Source organism: Gaeumannomyces tritici (genome assembly GCF_000145635.1).
Source record: "Gaeumannomyces tritici R3-111a-1 unplaced genomic scaffold supercont2.7, whole genome shotgun sequence".
Lineage (NCBI taxonomy): Eukaryota > Fungi > Ascomycota > Sordariomycetes > Magnaporthales > Magnaporthaceae > Gaeumannomyces > Gaeumannomyces tritici.
In genome coordinates, this window is record NW_008804551.1 from 1,270,022 (window position 1) to 1,286,791 (window position 16,770).

General features: G+C 61.1%; 7 protein-coding genes across 7 annotated transcripts; 4 read left to right on the plus strand and 3 right to left on the minus strand.

Moving 5' to 3' along the window:
• The first annotated feature begins 588 nt into the window (after positions 1-588).
• On the plus strand, positions 589-5,875 carry GGTG_11741 (hypothetical protein). Its single transcript, XM_009229632.1, has 5 exons — positions 589-2,406; positions 2,478-3,532; positions 3,606-4,518; positions 4,585-5,301; positions 5,370-5,875. Exons 1-5 carry the CDS (start codon positions 2,390-2,392, stop codon positions 5,608-5,610), a joined length of 2,943 nt encoding a protein of 980 aa, XP_009227896.1. The 5' UTR covers positions 589-2,389; the 3' UTR covers positions 5,611-5,875.
• Positions 5,876-5,896: 21 nt separating this feature from the next.
• Positions 5,897-7,848, plus strand: GGTG_11742 (hypothetical protein). Its single transcript, XM_009229633.1, has one exon. The coding sequence runs from the start codon at positions 6,325-6,327 to the stop codon at positions 7,432-7,434; it is 1,110 nt and encodes a 369-aa protein (XP_009227897.1). The 5' UTR covers positions 5,897-6,324; the 3' UTR covers positions 7,435-7,848.
• Positions 7,713-8,937, minus strand: GGTG_11743 (ankyrin repeat protein; the record flags this gene model as incomplete). Its single annotated transcript, XM_009229634.1, has 3 exons — positions 7,713-8,574; positions 8,653-8,824; positions 8,911-8,937. 3 exons carry the CDS (start codon positions 8,935-8,937, stop codon positions 8,090-8,092), a joined length of 684 nt encoding a protein of 227 aa, XP_009227898.1. The 3' UTR covers positions 7,713-8,089.
• A 411-nt stretch (positions 8,938-9,348) lies between these two features.
• Positions 9,349-11,184, minus strand: GGTG_11744 (hypothetical protein). The gene has a single exon (XM_009229635.1). The coding sequence runs from the start codon at positions 10,901-10,903 to the stop codon at positions 10,391-10,393; it is 513 nt and encodes a 170-aa protein (XP_009227899.1). The 5' UTR covers positions 10,904-11,184; the 3' UTR covers positions 9,349-10,390.
• A 3-nt stretch (positions 11,185-11,187) lies between these two features.
• GGTG_11745 (hypothetical protein) lies at positions 11,188-13,065 on the minus strand (the record flags this gene model as incomplete). Its single annotated transcript, XM_009229636.1, has 1 exon — positions 11,188-13,065. The coding sequence occupies one exon, from the start codon at positions 13,063-13,065 to the stop codon at positions 11,188-11,190; it is 1,878 nt and encodes a 625-aa protein (XP_009227900.1).
• Positions 13,066-13,341: 276 nt separating this feature from the next.
• Positions 13,342-15,648, plus strand: GGTG_11746 (hypothetical protein). The gene is made up of 4 exons (XM_009229637.1): positions 13,342-13,839; positions 13,917-14,004; positions 14,106-14,739; positions 14,813-15,648. Exons 2-4 carry the CDS (start codon positions 13,999-14,001, stop codon positions 15,454-15,456), a joined length of 1,284 nt encoding a protein of 427 aa, XP_009227901.1. The 5' UTR covers positions 13,342-13,839; positions 13,917-13,998; the 3' UTR covers positions 15,457-15,648.
• A 438-nt stretch (positions 15,649-16,086) lies between these two features.
• On the plus strand, positions 16,087-16,754 carry GGTG_11747 (hypothetical protein; the record flags this gene model as incomplete). Its single annotated transcript, XM_009229638.1, has 3 exons — positions 16,087-16,211; positions 16,475-16,583; positions 16,713-16,754. The coding sequence occupies exons 1-3, from the start codon at positions 16,174-16,176 to the stop codon at positions 16,752-16,754; spliced, it is 189 nt and encodes a 62-aa protein (XP_009227902.1). The 5' UTR covers positions 16,087-16,173.
• Between the last annotated feature and the right edge of the window lie 16 nt (positions 16,755-16,770).

The window sequence follows — 16,770 nt, forward strand, 5'->3', positions numbered from 1 at the left end:
AAAGGGGAAAGGGGAAGGGGGTGCGAGTGCATGTCCACATCGAACGAGCGTGGCAGCGGGGGCTTACGCAAACCAGCACCAGATGCCGTCCTGCGTGGACACGTCCTGTGTCTCTTTGCCTCCTCCCCCGTCCCAGCTACCGGGCTATGGGCCTCCCCCTTGCACTCGCTCAGGAGTAGAGGCGAAGCAGGAGAAGGAGATAAAAGTACTTAGCAGCATCTAGCCGCAAAGACGACCCGGCCTTATCAGGCTTAGGCCGCGTGCCACGCAGGATGCGATGGCACGTAGCAGCAACACACGCACACACACATACACACACACCGCGCTATTATAGCCCCGTACGCCGCAAGACCCGGAGCTTGGCCCTCCTGGGCCCTGCTTCCCACCCTCTCCCGTCTTCCCCGACCCCTTCCTTTCTTCCTCCCTCCTTCTCTCCCTCCTTCCACTATACCCATGTGCTGCTATGCATGCATGATATGGACGGCCACCTAACCTGTAGCTACGCGTGCGCCTCCCCACCCATCTCTGTCTGCCTCCCATCTCTCTCGATCCCTGTCCCGGCCCAGGCTCGCTGACGTCTGGCTATATGCCGGCTTGTATGGAAACCGCCGCGCAGGGGGCTTCCTCGGACCACGGCGCACGCGTGGTGGAGGGCACACCAATATCTGCATCCAACAGCGCGTATATCACACCACTCCATCACACACCTTTCCCGCCGATCCCTTCCTTCTTTCCCGCCCGGGAAATCCACAACGAGGGCAACCACCAAACCCAGGTAGCATACCAGAGCGGCGTATAGCCCGAACAAGTAAGCAATGCGCTCTCGCCCGGGCCAACGGGGAAGAGCGGTATGCGAGAGTATGGGAGATCCAAGGTTGGCTTTGCTGTTTTTTTTTGTTTTTTACGCTGTTCCGCATCATCATCTCCACCAGTCCAGAATCAGGCGCGCCGCGTTGTCGTCACCGTAACACAAGAGAGAAGGAAAAAGGAAGAGAGAAAAAGCCCCAAAGGCGCATACGGCGAATCACGAAGCTCAGGTCCCCAACTCTCCTCCGGGACTCGAGACTTCCGCCTGCGATCGACGAGGGGAGGTGTTCTACGTGCCCTCTTCTTACTTGATGGTTCTGCTTATTCGACGCCTTCGGCATCCTCAATGCCAAGCAACCATGGTTCGGCACTTGCGAGCAAGCAGAGGGGAAAAAAAGGGGTTGACAGTCTAGTAGGTCCAGGCAGTTTTGCCCTCCCGGTTGCGTTGGGCGCGTGATATTGTTGGATCGACATCCCTGTCGCTTAACTACGTAGGGCCCAAGCGTGCGTTGCGGCATCGCGAGTGCCGATGGCAGGATCCGCGGTGAGGGCTGCTTTGTGATATTGGCCGGAGGTGGACCGGGTGAGCGTAACGGGGCGGCGAGCTGTGGCGCATCTTGTTCTTTTCTTCCTCCCCAAGACCACGTCACACAGCCGGCGCGAGGACGCGCCTATGGAAACAATCAAACAGCCCCGACGCTCGCTGTTTGGGATAGATGAAAGGAAGACGAGGGAGAGGGGATCAGGGGCTTGGGGGAGGAAACAAACACATGCAGCGTGGCGCTTCGCGGCCTGAAATAACCGACAACAAGCAATGGGCGATGTGTTGTTTGTCTCGCTCTCGCCAACTTTGTTCCTGTGGCCAGGACCAAGCCGGAGCAGGACGCGAGGCCGGTGAGTGAAAAGGAAAAAAGAATGGGGCGGTGGCGGCCGGCCGTCGTGCAGCATGGCTTGCTTGGTGGAAGTAGAAAACAATAAGGGATCAGCACGCAGGTGGCATGGCCCGCACTCAAAGGCATGCCAAGCACAACAAGGGGAGCAGGGGGGGCCAGCAAGCGAGGGCGATCGGGAGTAGCATAAGGGAGAAAAAAAGCAAAAAAAAAAAGCAAAAGAATGAATAAAAGGCAATCATGGCACGAGGCGTCAGGCAGGGGGTATGCCACGCCTAATCGGGTGCTTGCAGCTTGAGGAAACGGATGAGAACCACGTACCGGGAAACGAAAGAGGGGAGGGGGGTACACACTCACATACCACACGCCGCCGAGCGCTGCACAAGGAGCCCCGTTCCTACTCCTGTCTCTTCCCTCCCGCGTGTGGCCTATAAGGCCGCAAATTGGCAGGAAATGCATGACAACTGGCAAGCCGGTCCATGTTCGCCAGAGGGCATTGAAAACAGCCGTCGGGATCGGCGAATAGGCTGGGCGACATCCGCCGCTCTTCACTGATGTCGTACCTATATCTAAGGGCCGCTTCTCCCTTCTTCCCCTGGCCTTTCTCTGTGGCTTCTCTCTAAAACACCCTGGACTTGTTAGCTCCGAGGACCCTCACGGACGGCGGCGGCAACCCAAGACACCACCCAAGTATGAACATCAAGTACGGGTGAGCGAGCAACCTCTCGGCATATAAACTCCTGTTTCAGACCATCACTGACAAGTGGACCCGTAACATAGTCCGATGGGCGTCTCCACGGCGGCTGGCGGCCTTCCGCCAGGTCGTGTCTGGCGACGGGCTGTGGAGCAGGTCTCGGACCGTCTAGAGAACGATGATCTGGATGTGGCTGAGCTCGGGATCCTCGGCTACCAGCGTGGGGATGATCTTCTCCCTCGCCTGTCCGAGGAGCAGCACACTCGAGAGTCCGACACGCTTGAGATAGTTCACAGCCATGCTCCCGCCGTCAGACTAGCCCTGGACCTCGTTGCTGTCATGGTCTTCATGTCAGGCGTTCTGTCGCCGGATTGGCCCGCCTTGCTTACCGTGGTGGCAGGATGGGCCGGCCTCCGGGCTGTCTTGATCGCCGTGCTGGCCGCAGCTGAGACCGCTCGATATGTGAGGAGCGTGGTCCGAGACCTGAGTTCCTCCTTGCTGCATGCTCGATGGTACGAGGACGACCGCATGTCCCCTGGGCTCGAGGCAATCCTCCTCCGCCTCTACACCGAGACCTTGACGCATCTCGTATGCAGCGCTCGGTTACTGCGCCGGCAACCACGCATCATTTTCCACTACGGTGCCTGGAGCCGTTTGCAAGTGGAAGGAGATTGCGTTCTGCGTTGGAACAAGAGGCTCCTTGCCGCCGCCGAGGCAGAGTGGCGTGCTGCTCGCAATAGCCAGACGCGCAACGAGATCACCAGCCCCTCCGTGGCCAGGGGCACACGTCACCGCAGCTGCGTGCCAGTCGCAGTCAGCCCCAGATTCCATGGTAGAGAGAATGCCATAGAGGCTGTCGAGCAGGCCCTGCAGCCCAGCTGGGGGGCCCCAGGCCTGCGCTCCTTGGTTCTGTATGGCATTGGTGGAGTCGGCAAAACACAAATAGCTCTCCGGTATACCTCACTTCACCGTTCAAGTTACGAGGAGATGCTGTGGGTGAAAGCCGAGAGTGCGCGGAGCATCCAAGAAAGCTTTGGCGCTATCGCCAGACACCTTGAGCTGATCGGAGACGATGCCAACCGAGAGTCGGAAAATGAGAGCTCCGCGACTCTCAAAGTCAAGAATTGGCTTCAGACCACAGGTGAGAATGCTGCGGGTCGACTCCTTGAACACGCCTCCTCGTTGGCTAACCATGAAGCCTCGGCGGTTCTCAGACAAGACATGGCTCCTCGTTTTTGACGGGGCTGACAATATTGAAATGCTCAAAGAGGTCTGGCCAAGCCGGGCCAGGGGTTCGATCATACTCACCACACGGGACCACACGGGATGCTATATGGACAGCATGGCCCAGGCATCCTTTTATGTGCAAGCGTTCGACACGGAATCCGGCGCCGAGTTCTTGCTCAAAAGAGTCGGGCCCAGTCCCCTGGACTTGGCGGCTGATGACCGAGAGGTGGCCAGGCAAACGTCGGTCCGCTTCGGTGGCCTTCCGCATGCGTTGAACCACGTGGCTGTCTATCTCGAGCAGCGGAGACTGCCCTTGAGCTTCTTTCCCGGCATGCATCTGCGCAACGCCAGGGAGATGGATGGCACGAAACCCTGGGCCACCGGCTCCTATCACCACAGCCTGTCTAGCCTGTGGGATGAAACCTTCCGGGACCTGTCTGGCGACGCGCTCGACCTTTTAAACATTCTGGCGTACTTCGACGTCGATTGCATCCAAGAAAGCCTTCTTCTCAGAGGAGCTCAGCACATCGACGGCATGCGCTGCGACTTTTTAAAGGACGAGATAGGCCTGGCCGATGCTCAGGAGGTCCTGCTGAGAGCTGGGATGATCTCTATCGAGCAGCGGTCACGCAACATCTCCCTACACTCCGTGATCCAGGAGGAGATCATCCGGCACCAGTCCAGAGAAGACAGGGAGTTCTTCTACGCCTTTGCAGCCAATCTCATGAGCGCGGCGTTTCCTGAGCGGTGGACCAAGGACTTGAGTCATCAGTTCGAGAGCTGGGGCCGCTCTGCCAAGTGTCTGCCTCACGTCCAGCACCTCAACAACGTGAGAAAAGGGATGGCCATGCCTCGTGGAACTCCCCAGCTGGTTGGGGAGATACTGCTCAAGGCCAGCTGGTAAGTCGAAGGAAGTAGGGCATCACCCGGCAGCGATTCCAGGTCAGCTAACAAGGCCGGACTCAGGTATCTGTACGAGACCGAGAAGCTCAGCGAGGCCCAGGATATGGCCCAGGAAGCTTGCGAGCAGCTCCGCAAGATCCCCCCGGGTTTTGCTTACGCCAGCTGCCTCGACCTCTGCGGGCTGGTGAGCCTAGACATGTGCAGACCCACTGGGGCTCTGGAGCAGTTCAGGCTTGGCCTCAAGACCAGAGAGCAACTGCTGGGAAAGAGCTTAAACGCCGAAACGCCCCTGATAGGGCTGAGCCATAGCCATATTGGACGGGCATTGACGGAGCTGGGATACCTGGACGAGGCGCACGCGGCGCTCCGTGAATCGATCCGGATCCGGCTTCGACAGCCGCCGCGGCCGGTGCTGCCGGCGCACTGCCAAACCAAGCACATCCCGCCCAGTCGTCTGGGTGATTCCTACAGCAAGATGGCTAGCTTGCTGCTGAGGATGGGTAAACCGGACGAGGCCGAAGCGGCGCTGCGTCAGAGTCCCGAGCTGGCCGACTTTTCCGACGACAGCTTCCTCCGCGGCGGCAACCCATGGCTGTGCGGCGACGCGGTGCTGCTGTCGCGGATCCGCGCAGCGCAGGGCCAAGCCGACGCTGCAAGGTGGCTGGCCTCGGGTGCGCTGGACTGCCGGCGCAAGGCCCTGGGTGCTTGCCTCAAGACGCTCGACTCGGGCTACGACGTGATGCGCATGATGGCGGCACACGGCAACCATGCAACGGCCTTGTAAGTGTTGCCGACAGGGAAGCAAAAGAAGAAAGAAAAGAAAAGCTGATAGGACGGGTATTTTCCAGGGAACTCGGCTGCGACATGGAACAGGAAGCCCGGGACCTCCCAGGGCTCGAAGGCGCTGGCCAGCGTGCGCGCGTGCTGTACCAGATGCACGCAATCCACCAGAGGCTAGGCAACGTTGGCGACGCCCGCCAGTGCCGCGAGATGGCTGAGACGCTCAGGGCCGATGTGCGCCCGGATCTAGCGGGCGCTCCACTTGGCGATGACGAGTTCGACAAACTGCGGCCGTGGATGATGTGGTAGGCGGGGAGTCGGTTCTTTTCCTTGGATCCTGTTGATGTACGCGATGATGAGACCTAAGGCAGCATCGCAGCTTCTTGACAACAGCAACGATAGCGAGGGGCGATTTGAAGGACGTAAATAAATCCGGCATGGGCGCCGTCTTGGGTACCAGGCGAGATTCAGTGGGGGAATTGACAGGGGTCTTGCGGGCTGTGGGGCACTGTGATGTCACCGTTGTGCCTTCCTGCGGCTTCTTTCTTTCGATCCAGTAACGCTCTACCACCCTTGGCTTGCTAGTGCAATGTACTGGCGGTGTCGAGTTTCAGGCGCAGGAACGCGCAGGGCAACGCTGGGCAGGCGCGCTGCGAGCCGTTCGATTGGCAGACTGGACCTGCGTCATCGTGGCCCTCCAACCCGGCCAGGCATGCTGGCCTCCACACCTCCTTCCCGCTCAGCCTCCTCGCTATGCCAGCGAACCATCAGAGACGAAAATCAGGGTTTGGACGCCATGCCAGGTTCCTGGTTCGGTGCAGGCGGCGCTGGCCGGCGGGGGCCAGGCCGTCCAGTCACGATGGACGAGTTCGACTGCTGCCGATCCTGTTATTTATATTTTGACGCCGCTCTTTTATCCATCATGTTTGAACCATGATGGCCTCTCGTCCCTTTGAATAGATACATACAGTTATCTACCCCTACACCCAACTCACACCTCATATTCCGCCTCCCGCCCTCTAAATGTTGACATCAGACCTCTTCAACGACACCCACGCGGTCCCCATCCGCATCACCAACAGCTGCGCCGACACGATATGGCCAGCTGTGGCAACGCAGCACGGCCGGGGCCCCGGGCTCGGCGGCTTCGAGCTCGGCGGCGGCAAGACGCGCGACTTTAACGTCAGCTTCGACTGGCAGGGCCGCGTCTGGGGCCGCACAAACTGCACCTTCAACGCCAACGACACCGGGCCCGCCGACCCCAGCAGGGGCAGCGCCGCGGGGCCCGGCACGGCCTGCGCGACGGGCGACTGCTTCGGCGTGCGCGACTGCGCGGGTGGCGGCCAGGTGCCCAGCACGCTGGCCGAGTTCACGCTGCAGGGCGGCGTGGGCGGCAAGCAGACCTTTTACGATATCAGCCTCGTCGACGGCTACAACCTGCCCGTCGGCATCGTCTACATCCCGGCCCCCAACACCACCTTCATCCCGCCCAACCTGGTCAACCCGAGCTGCATCGCCACGGACGGCTGGCTCGCCCCTCCCTCCAGGATCGGGGCCACCTACACCAACCGCTCGTACCCCATGCCCTACGAGCCGCGCCAGGACAACGCCGCCGTCGGCCGCTGGTGCCCCTGGCCCCTGCAGCGCTTCCCGCCCGCCAAGCCCGGCGACGGCGTCTACCCCTACCCGGACGACGGCGTCGAGCGGCCCCCGTTCAACCCCTGCATGAGCGCCTGCGTCGCCACAAACTCGGACGAGGACTGCTGCCGCGGCTCCCACAACGACCCCAACGTGTGCCGCGGCGGCCTGTACGCGGCCAACGCCAAGCGCGTCTGCCCGGACGCCTACAGCTTCGCCTACGACGACCAGACGTCGACGTTTATCATACCGTCGGGCGGCGGCTGGGAGGTCGTCTTCTGCCCCGCCGGCCGCTCGACCAACATCCTGTCCACCTTTGGCACCCAGATGCAGCACCTGGCCGCCAGCGGCAACCTCACCCGCCAGATGCTGGAGGACGTCGCCAGCGAGGACTACATCAGGAGCCACTCCTCGGCTGCTGTCCGTGGCGGCCACGTGTCTTTGAGGGCCTTGGCTGCGTTTACCCTCGGTCTGGGGTTGCTCACTGCCTTGTGATAGGAGGCTCGCCAACAAGCCACAAGTCCTAACTACTTGTCGGCCAAGGAAAAGCTGGGTGCTGGACATGCATCTCTTTCCTTGGTACTATTCTCTTTTTCCCACTGCCCTCCGGGTTCTTCCCTATATCGTATCTTTTTTGTATAGGCCGCCTCTTATTTTTTTTTTATGTCCAAGTTCTGGACACCACTCCGCAGGTTTTGTTCTTTTTTTGTTTGTTTGAGCGGCATATACCCCTTTTTTGTATTGCGCGGGCCACATCTTTGTCCAACCCCTATATCCCAGATGGGGTACATTGACCCCCTAGGCATAGTTATCATAAATTAGTAACAGATATCTTTTGGTAATCATCATTTGATAGATCAGAGAATCACAATGCTTCCAGCTCGACATGTCAAGGATACGCCCACTATTGCCGACCGTCTATGGTGCCGCACTCCTCAGCGCCAACACCAACACTGTTCTCGGTCTACATTCAAGATTCGACAGTGCTCGTAATATCACAAGAAACAAAAGAAAGCAGAAATGCCATGCCATGCAGGATTCAGGATGTGCCGTCTCCATTATGAAAAATGCAGCCATGCCGAAGTAAACGAGAAAAAAAAGCCAGAAAACAAGACTCTTGGCCCAGAGATAAAAAGAACCAGCCTCAGGCCTAGGCCCTCTTCCCCTTGGCCCTCCTCCTCCGCTCCCACTCGGCGCGCTCCTCGTCGTCGCTTCCACTGAACTCGGCGTCGTCATCACTGCTCTCCTCCTTTTGCTGCTGCTGTGCCGCCTTGGCATGCGCGTTGTTGTTGTTGTTGTTGTTGTTGTTGTTGTTGCTGCTGCCGCTGCCGCTGTCGGTGGCCACAAAGTCGCCGGCGTTGAGGGTGGCGTACTCGTGCTTCCGGATCGCCTCCTTGAGGGCGGGGTTGGACGGGTCGACGAGCTGCAGGGGCGTGAGGCCACCCTTGTTGCGCACGCGGGTATTGGAGCCGGCCTCGAGCATCATCTCGACGAGGGCGGCGCCGAACTCGCGCTGGGCCGGGGGCTCCGAGTTGATCCAACGGATGGCCGTGTGCAGCGGCGTGTCGCCCTCGACGCGGTTGACGGGGTCGCACTCGAAGCCGTGCTGGTCGAGGAGCATGTCGATGATCTCGTCTGTTGTTTTTTTTGCATGTTAAATTTGGTTATACAGCAGCTTGTTGTTTGGACAAAACGTGAGAGGAGAGCACCCACAGTTGCCCTGCGAGGCGGCCTCGTGGTACAGGTGGTTGCCCATGACGGTCCTGGTGTTGTTGAGCAGGTCTGCCATCTTGTCGTCGTCGTTCGTCTCCTCGATGACCTCGGTGAGCAGGTCGACGTTGTTTCTCCTGCAGGCCTCGATCAATCTCTCTTGGACCGACGCGCCCTGGAGGGAGTGAACACACGGGTCAGCACTACGATACCTGGTGCTGGGTTGGCGTGTGGCGTATCGGGGAGCTTGGGGATCCGTACCTCGTGCACTTCGTTGTTGCCCGCCATGCTCTCGGTGGCAGGGCTCGATCCCGCCTCCGTGTCGGTTCGAAAAAAAAAGGGGAGTGGGACGGACGCGTCTAGCCGCAGCGGTTGTTGTAGCCTCGCGTACTGTTCAGCTGAAACAGGATGTGGTGTAGCCAGCAGCCAAGCCAAAAGAGGTGGTGAGATTCAGCCCGGCGTCTTGTCCGCCCACGGTACGGGAGTGGAGGAGGATGGAGGAAGGAGAGAATGTATGGTCGGGTTCTCGAAATCGGTCGATCCAAGGAAATGCCACGCCGCCGGCCGTGTTTTTCTGCTTCAGGCCGGGCTGTCAAGTCAAACTTGGCGTCGTCGGAGAGATTCTGGCCCCAAATGAGCGGAGGATCGGGGTGGCAGTGACAAACGGCCGGGCTTGCGACGAACCAACAGGGGGTGCGTGTCAGGGGTTTGGCGCGGGTGGGATGGCGGGGTTTCGTGGAGGGTGCTACAACAGCTCAAAGCCTCAGCTCCTGCTCAGCTGTGAGTGGGCGGGCGAGGCACGTGCACTGGCACCCAGAGAATTTGTCGGCGGCTAGTGACGCATTGCCGTTTGCAACCGCTTCCAACCCGAGCAGAGTTCGCGACGCGCCGCATAAAATTCTAGGCGGAGCTGCAGAAAAGGGACGGGTTCGGGTTGCTAAATTGGTCGCTAGGAAGACAACGCCTGAAGCAGAAAAAAAATCCTATTGTTTTTATACAACTCGACCCCCGCCACCAACATGCTGCTGTGTACGATCTTCCCCCTCGCCGTCCTTCCCTAACAACTCGACCGCTAACATACGCTCCCCAACCCCCAAGTCTGCCCCAACTGCGCAAACGTCCTGACCGTCTCGCCCATGGACACGGGCAAGAACCGGCTCGAGTGCCGCACGTGCCCCTACGAGTTCGCCATCTCGGAGCCGCTCTTCAGCCGCAAGGACTTTGTGCGCAAGGAGCGCGAGGACGTCTTTGGCGGGCCCGGCGCCTGGGACAACGCCCAAAAGGCAAAGGTCCAGTGCCCCGCCGACGGCTGCGACGGCGACGAGGCCGCCTTCTTCCAGGTCCAGATCCGCAGCGCCGACGAGCCCATGACGAGCTTCTTCAAGGTATGTTCTCTCTGGCTTTGATGGTGTGGCGGGGGTCTGGGGGGGCGAGCTCTTGCTGATTCTTGATGGTAGTGCATGGCCTGTGGCCATCGGTGGCGTGAGAACTGAGCCGGCCTTGTTATTGTCTGCATTCGTGATTGCTGTTCTTGGGGCAACGGGGACGGGGCGTTCGGTATGGTCCGGCTTGTTTGTTTGCGATGTCGCGGCCGGGGCTTTTTTTTTGAGTAAATATCGACGGCGACTTGGCGAATCGGGCAAAAATAACGATCTCGTAGTCTAATGATATGGATGATATTCGTGCAACGGCAGACAGACAGACACGGTGCCTCGTCAACCGCACGGCCTCTCGTCCCCCGTCAAGTCTTCTTGTGCCACTCGACGGCGGCGCGCATGCCGCCCTGGATCATGCCGTGCACCAGGTCCGGGCTGATGATGTCCTGGCGGAAGCGCTCCTGCTGTAGCAGCTCGAGGTTGCGGAGCGTGGGGCCCGGGTACGTCAGGTACTTGACATAGGGCGGGCGCGTCCAGTACTGCAGGTACTCGAGGTAGGCCACAAAGGCCGGCTGCGACAGCAGCTTCTGCGCCGCCAGGTGGTTGAGGTACACGGGGTTGCCCAGCGACTGCACGAACTCGAGCTCGAGCTCGAAGCGCGTGTAGCCGCCGTACTTGGGCTCGCCCGCCTCGTCCGTCTTGGACGTCGACGACGCCGGCGGCGCGGGCGGCTCGGCGGGGACGGTCGACATTGCTGGTTCTGGGGTTGCTAGGGCCGTCGCGCGTTCGGGTACAGCTTGTGTTCTGGCTTGTGCTTTTCGGGAAGCTTGGTGGGAAAGATAATCGAAGTTGAGTTGACGAAACAGCCGCCAATGCATGGGGGAGCTTCCCCTGGGCCCGTGCTCAATTGCCCCACATATGTTCAATGGGACGAATCACTTGCTCTTTGCGTCACTTACAGCACCTTTTGAAGTCTCCAGTCCTCTCAGGTCAAGAATTCGGCATTTCGAGGTCAAGGCCGAGATTCCATAAAACATGATTGTGCTGACCCGATGCATGATGTGAATTCGTATATTGCCCATTCCTCGTACACCTTGTATGCCCCGGAAAGTCCTGTATGTATACCTCCCTGGACAGCAAATAGCCCACATAGCTACCCCTTTTACGCCCACAACAGAGACATGACGCCGTTCGCCGGCGCGCCCGAGTCCTCCAGCAGGGCCTCGGCCCGCCTCCGCCTCTCAGCCACCACCTTCTCCTCGGCCGCCCACCGGCCCGCCCGCTGCTCCTCCTCGGCCCGGCTGTCACCCCAGAGGCTGAGCCAGCTGCTTCCGGCCCCACCGCCGCCGCCGCCAGACTTCTCCTGCTGCACCCGCCGCGCCTCCTCCTCGCGCGCGAGCTGCGCCACCATGGCCGCCCAGTTGTCCAGCCCCGCCGCCAGGCACTCGCGACACCTGTTCCTGGCCTCATCCCTGGGGTCCAGCTTCTTCTCCGCGAACGGGTTCGTCAGCCCGATGGCGCCGCCGAGGCCGCCGTTTTGGTTTCCCCTGCCGACTCCGCTGCCGGGCGCCTTTGGGCTCTCGACGTCGTTGCCGCCTCCCATGAGCTTGTGCAGCTGCTCCTCGGCCATGTCGACGGCCTCGCGCGTCCACGCGAGCCCGTCCTCGCGCCGGCCCGCGACGGCAGTGCCGGACGCGCGCGCCGAGAACATGACCTCGCCGATGTGCATGTGCAGGGCCGCCTCCTCGCACAGAGCCTTGGAGTCACGCACCGGAGGCCTGCTCCCGTCGTCTGGCGCCTCCGGGAAGGCCGGCGGGCTGAAGGCGCCGATGATTATATCCGCTATCCTTTCAGGCAGCGCGCGCTCGACTGCAGGTCTGATCGGACGAGCCTGGCGTCTGGATGCTGCTATCCCATCCTCGGCGCCGAGGCTGGGTAATGACCGTCGTGCCCTCAGTATAGAAACCATTATTGGTAGCGCCGAGGAGACATCACCCTGCCTCGCTCGGAAGGATGCATAGCATGTTAATGAATTGAGGAGATTTGCGGATGGGAGGCCGACCGACTCCTCCAGCGTCCACACCTTGGGATCTAGGATTTTTTTGTGGGGCGCAGAGGACTTTTCCCCTTGCTCTTTTGTCGAGCTAGTTCCTGGGTATACATCGTCCCCAAGCGCGATGTTCACTGCGTTCTCGTACATAACCAGCGCCGGCCCATGCACGCCCTTGAACTCGAGCCAAGAGGCATAGGCCAACGCAGCATCCATGCACTGCCTGGGCGTGAAGCCGCGCGTGCCGAGCAGGCGCGGGTACAGCACGTCGGGGGTCTCCTCGAAGGCTAGCACACAGTCCTCCTCGCGCGGGGCGCTCTTTGACCCAGGGGGGATGGGGCGGGGCCTCGGGTTGGACGGCCCGATCATCAGCTCAGGCGGGAAGGCGGTATTGCGCGTGGTGTCGAGCACGAAACCCTCCACATGCTCCGAGGCCTTGGCCAGGGCCATCAGGGCGTCGTAGTAACCCCGCCTCCACTCCTCGCTGCGGCCCGAGAGGTCCTTGCTGCCGTCCGGGTGCGGGGGGTCCTCGCCGAGCGGGACGTCGGAGAGGCCCCTGCCGTCCTTTGCCGGGTCCTCGAGGCGGCGGACGGCGTCGCGCAGGAGCTGGAAGACGCTGACCCAGTCGGTCTGGACGACGTCGGTGCGTGCGCGCTGGGCCAGGGCCTCGCGGATCAGGCCGCGGGTCATGAAGGACCACTCGTGCGGGGTGGGGAACTCGCGCTCGCGGGCCTCCTCGCGCAGCACGAAGGCGGCGGCCAGGGCGCACACGCTCATGCCAGCGAAGACGAGGGTGTAGCGGGCCGTCATAATGATCTCGTGCTTGAGCCAACGGCGGCGCTCCGTGGTCATGAGGCGGAACTGCTGCTGCGGCGGCGGGCTCGAGAGGAAGGGCAGGCTCGGGCGCGAGCGGCGCGAGAGCGACGAGGCGTGTCGCGGGGCGGCGGCCTGGCGGAGGAGCCGCCGCAGCACGAGGCGGGGCCGAGGCATGGTAGTTGATGGTTTGGATCAGGCTCCTGTATGTCTAGTCCTCCTGGGGAGGCATTCTCTCCTCCGGTGGGAGGGGGTTTCAGACCAAGCTTTGTTCGTTGGAGCTGCTGCTCGTCGTCGTCGTCGTCGTCGTTGTCGTCCTTATCGATGGCAGCTTTGCAGCTCCCACCCCACAGCTTTCCCATGACAAGAAAATCGAGATCAGCTGATTGGCCCCACAACAGATAAGCTCCACACTGACAATTCGCGATGGTGCAGGTGGTGTGAAGGAAACCTACGACGTCAGCCAACCTTGGATCAGAGCCAACCTGTGACATGCTGCATATTGCCAACGTGGAGGAGAAGCCCTTCTGATGAGGGGGTATTGGGGAGAGGTCTGCCGTGTTTGCCGTCCTTGACACACCGTCCATTTCGTCACGAGGTGCCTTTTTGTCTCGTTCCCCGCATCTCAGGGGTTACTACCGCTACTAAGCCGCCTGTGGATGGGTGTTGGGATGGCTCGGTGCTGGCGGCCTACGCGGAGCAGAGTGCCCTTGTTGCGCACGGCAAGACACGGATACCTACGTGCATCATATTAGATAGGCTGATACCCCAGGCTGGCCGCGAAGCCATCGAAGGCTGCCAACCCTATCGCTGCCTACCCATGCTGTCTATAAACCAAGCCGGACCCGGCAACGCTCCTCAGTGGTTCAAGGCCTGTCTGTGATGTCGAATAGACATCAGCTACCAGTTCGATCTGACACAGCTCTTGGATTGAAGGGAAAGCCAGGCCAGGTGTGATGAATATTACACCCATCAAATCCAAGCTTATTAGAAATTCTTCCACTCATCATCGTTTCCATCCCCTCTAGGCGCTGTTTTGCCCAAGCTCGCTAGAGAAACAGGAAACACCCCGACTGGCTGCGCCCCTCGCGCGGCTGAACCCGCCTGAAGATGGAGGTGCGTAGAGGCACCGCCAACCACACTCACCCACCATCTTTGCGCTAGACGACCGTTCAGCTGACCAACGACCAAACGCCACTCCCGCGCCCCCAATGTAGGATCCATCCGGGCGGCAGAGCCTTTTCCCGGGCTGGCTGCCGCAGACGCCCATCCCGGGCGTGTCTCTGTCGGCAGGCGGCCTGCTGGCGCTGGCGGACCTGTCGACGGTGCAGCAGCGCACGGCGCTGACGGGCGGGTCGTCGTGGCTCGACAGCCTGCTGCTGGTTCCCGGCCTCCACTATCAGCAGGCCGCCGGCGAGCTGGCCCGCCGGACGGGCCTGCCGCCGTCGCTCCCCACTACCGAGCTGCGACCCGACGGCTCCCGCGCCGCCGCCGCCGCCGCCCCTTCCTTGGCCGTCAACAACGCCGCGCTGTCGCAGTTCTGCCAGCGCGTCGCCCGGGACGCGGAGCTGGTCACGCTCGATGTCGGGCGGCTGCCGCCTAGGGGAAGGAGGAGGGCGGACGGTACGGCCAAGGGCCGCGGCGGGCCCGGGCTGGGGGCGAAGCGCAGGAGGCTGGTGCGCGGGGACGGGGGGCTGGAGGCTGCATACCGCGAAGGGGACGATGACGACAACGACGACGACCCGGATGAGCTGGTCGTTCCGGATTTTGGTTGGCTCTCTCACCTGCTTTACCTCATGGGCCCGCTCCTTACCCTCGGCGCCATCGCGTTGCTGGTTCTAATACATGACTGTAAGTCAACCAGATATTCCTATCAAACCTCCCTGACCTTGTGTTACTGACAGTAAACTACTCCTTCCTCCAGGGTGGGCGCTCGGCTGCATCTGCGCCCTGATGCTGTCCCGCCTCCTCAACATCTGGGTCATCAAGCAGCGCGCGGCCCGAAACGCCGCCCCGCACTCGCCCTCGCGACACCCATCGACGGCGTCATGCAGTGCCGCCTCGTCGTCCAGCGCGTCTACCTCGCAGCCGCGCCGCCAGCAGCGCCGCCTCAGCCGCCAGCAACAACAACAACAACAGCAGGCCACGGCACACAACCACGCCCACCCGCCACCACCCGACCACGCCCTCGTCTCGCTCCTGGTGACCCTCCCCGACGGGCGCAAGGTGTGCCTGCGCGGGACGGCGGCGGACCTGGCGGGCGCGGCCGGGTCGGCGTGGCTGCGGGCCGAGACGCACGTCGAGGGCTACCTCGAGGCCGCGGCCAAGCTGTGCGTGCACCTGGTGGCGGCCGTCAGCGGCAACTGGACGCAGGCCGGTGCGCTCGTCGTCATGCTGCTGCTGCTCGTCAGCGCGGCGCTGCTAGCGCTGAGCAACGCAAACGCCAGGCGGCTCGACGTCGCGGGCGGCTACGTCGCCGTGCCGGGAGGCAGGCGAGGGAGGGTGGCGGTCGTGGAGCCGGCCAACGGCGGCGGGGAGGTGGGAGGTGGTGTTGGGGGTGACACGTGAGGCTGGTGAGTGTTGGGGCCTTGTGCTGATGACACCGTGGTGAGATGGGCTTACGTTTGCTGTACTGCTAATAGGGGCACGAAGATGCGAGATTATCAAGATGGATAAGATTCATGTAACAACGGCAACTGGGGCTTCGTAGTCACCAAGATGGGTCAGGGTGCACACACAGCAAATAGACAATTCAATTACATGATACTTGTATTGCATCTATGAAAAGCCTGTATTGGTCTGTCCACATGGTGATGATGCCAAGGCACCCACCAACGTGGAATCACATCCCTCGCACCACGTAAAGGTTCAGGTTTCAATCAGCAAGGGACCCTCCACATCAGTTTCAAAGGCCGTCGCTCTCCAAGAGAAGAGGAAGCCAGATCCCAAGTTGCTTCACAGGGTGGTTTTTGGTTCATCGGAGAAGAAAAAAAGGAGACAAGATCCTCGACTCGAAAGTGGGCTCATCGTCATCCTTCTCACTCCGGCTTGTGCTTTCTCTCTCGCTCGACCCTTCAATCGAGAAAATACGCCCCAGGTCGCGCGGCGGAAGGCGAGAGCTCTCGCGTGCGGGGGGGTGGACGGTTTCCCTCCGCGAGGCGGGACGTCCCCCGGCGTGAGCTTCATCACGATCCCATTCCCCAGAACTCGCGTCTCGCAAGAAAAAAAAGAGCAGCATCGGAACGCCGGTGGAGGCGGACGCGCTCGTTTTCGGAGACAAGTCGCATGAGAATGGCCCTGATGGGTGGAGAAGGGGAGGATTTGTGTGTTTGATGACCAGCAACTCGCGCTTCGATTCGACTCTCGTACAGAGAGCCAAAGAGGCGAGTCCCGCTCAACGTTCCTTTGGGGATGCACAGCGCATGCCGGATTGTGCGCGGGCAGGGTGGCGGAAAAAAGTCGGGCCGGTTTGAATCGGCGCCTTCCTTTCGCACGACCTCGCTCGCGAAGCACGGAAGCGGCAGCTGCTAAGAATGCATCTTTTGATAGCAGATAAGGAACGGAGCGGATGCTAACAACGCTTCAGGACCCGGGCGGCGCCGGTGGCCCGCAACCCCGTCTGCGATCCCGGAGAGAGGTCACAGGAGAGACGGGGGGTGCCGATTGGGGCCCGGGGTCCTTCTAGCGGAGCAGTGGTATGTGTGTCGCGGCATGTGTGCCGAATCGTTTCTCCTCGTTGGTGCTTCAGACGCTGGCTGTGGCGGAGGAGCAGGGGACGGGGTCTCTGGTTGACGGTGATGATTGCTTGACTGCATCCCGTGCAGACTCTCGCGGTCATCCTGTCCGCGTCACAGCAGCGGAGCTGAGGGAAGAAAGAGACGT

What these genes read in the sequence shown, in the direction of transcription:
- GGTG_11744 (XM_009229635.1), bottom strand. Translation starts at nt 10,903, where the DNA reads ATGCATTGGCGGCTGTTTCGTCAACTCAACTTCGATTATCTTTCCCAC.
- GGTG_11746 (XM_009229637.1), top strand. An exon ending in GCTGGTTCTAATACATGACT is followed by an intron (nt 14,740 to 14,812) that starts GTAAGTCAACCA and finishes TCCTTCCTCCAG; the next exon opens with GGTGGGCGCTCGGCTGCATC.
- GGTG_11742 (XM_009229633.1), top strand. Translation starts at nt 6,325, where the DNA reads ATGTTGACATCAGACCTCTTCAACGACACCCACGCGGTCCCCATCCGC.
- GGTG_11741 (XM_009229632.1), top strand. An exon ending in ATACTGCTCAAGGCCAGCTG is followed by an intron (nt 4,519 to 4,584) that starts GTAAGTCGAAGG and finishes GGCCGGACTCAG; the next exon opens with GTATCTGTACGAGACCGAGA. An exon ending in GGCAACCATGCAACGGCCTT is followed by an intron (nt 5,302 to 5,369) that starts GTAAGTGTTGCC and finishes GGTATTTTCCAG; the next exon opens with GGAACTCGGCTGCGACATGG.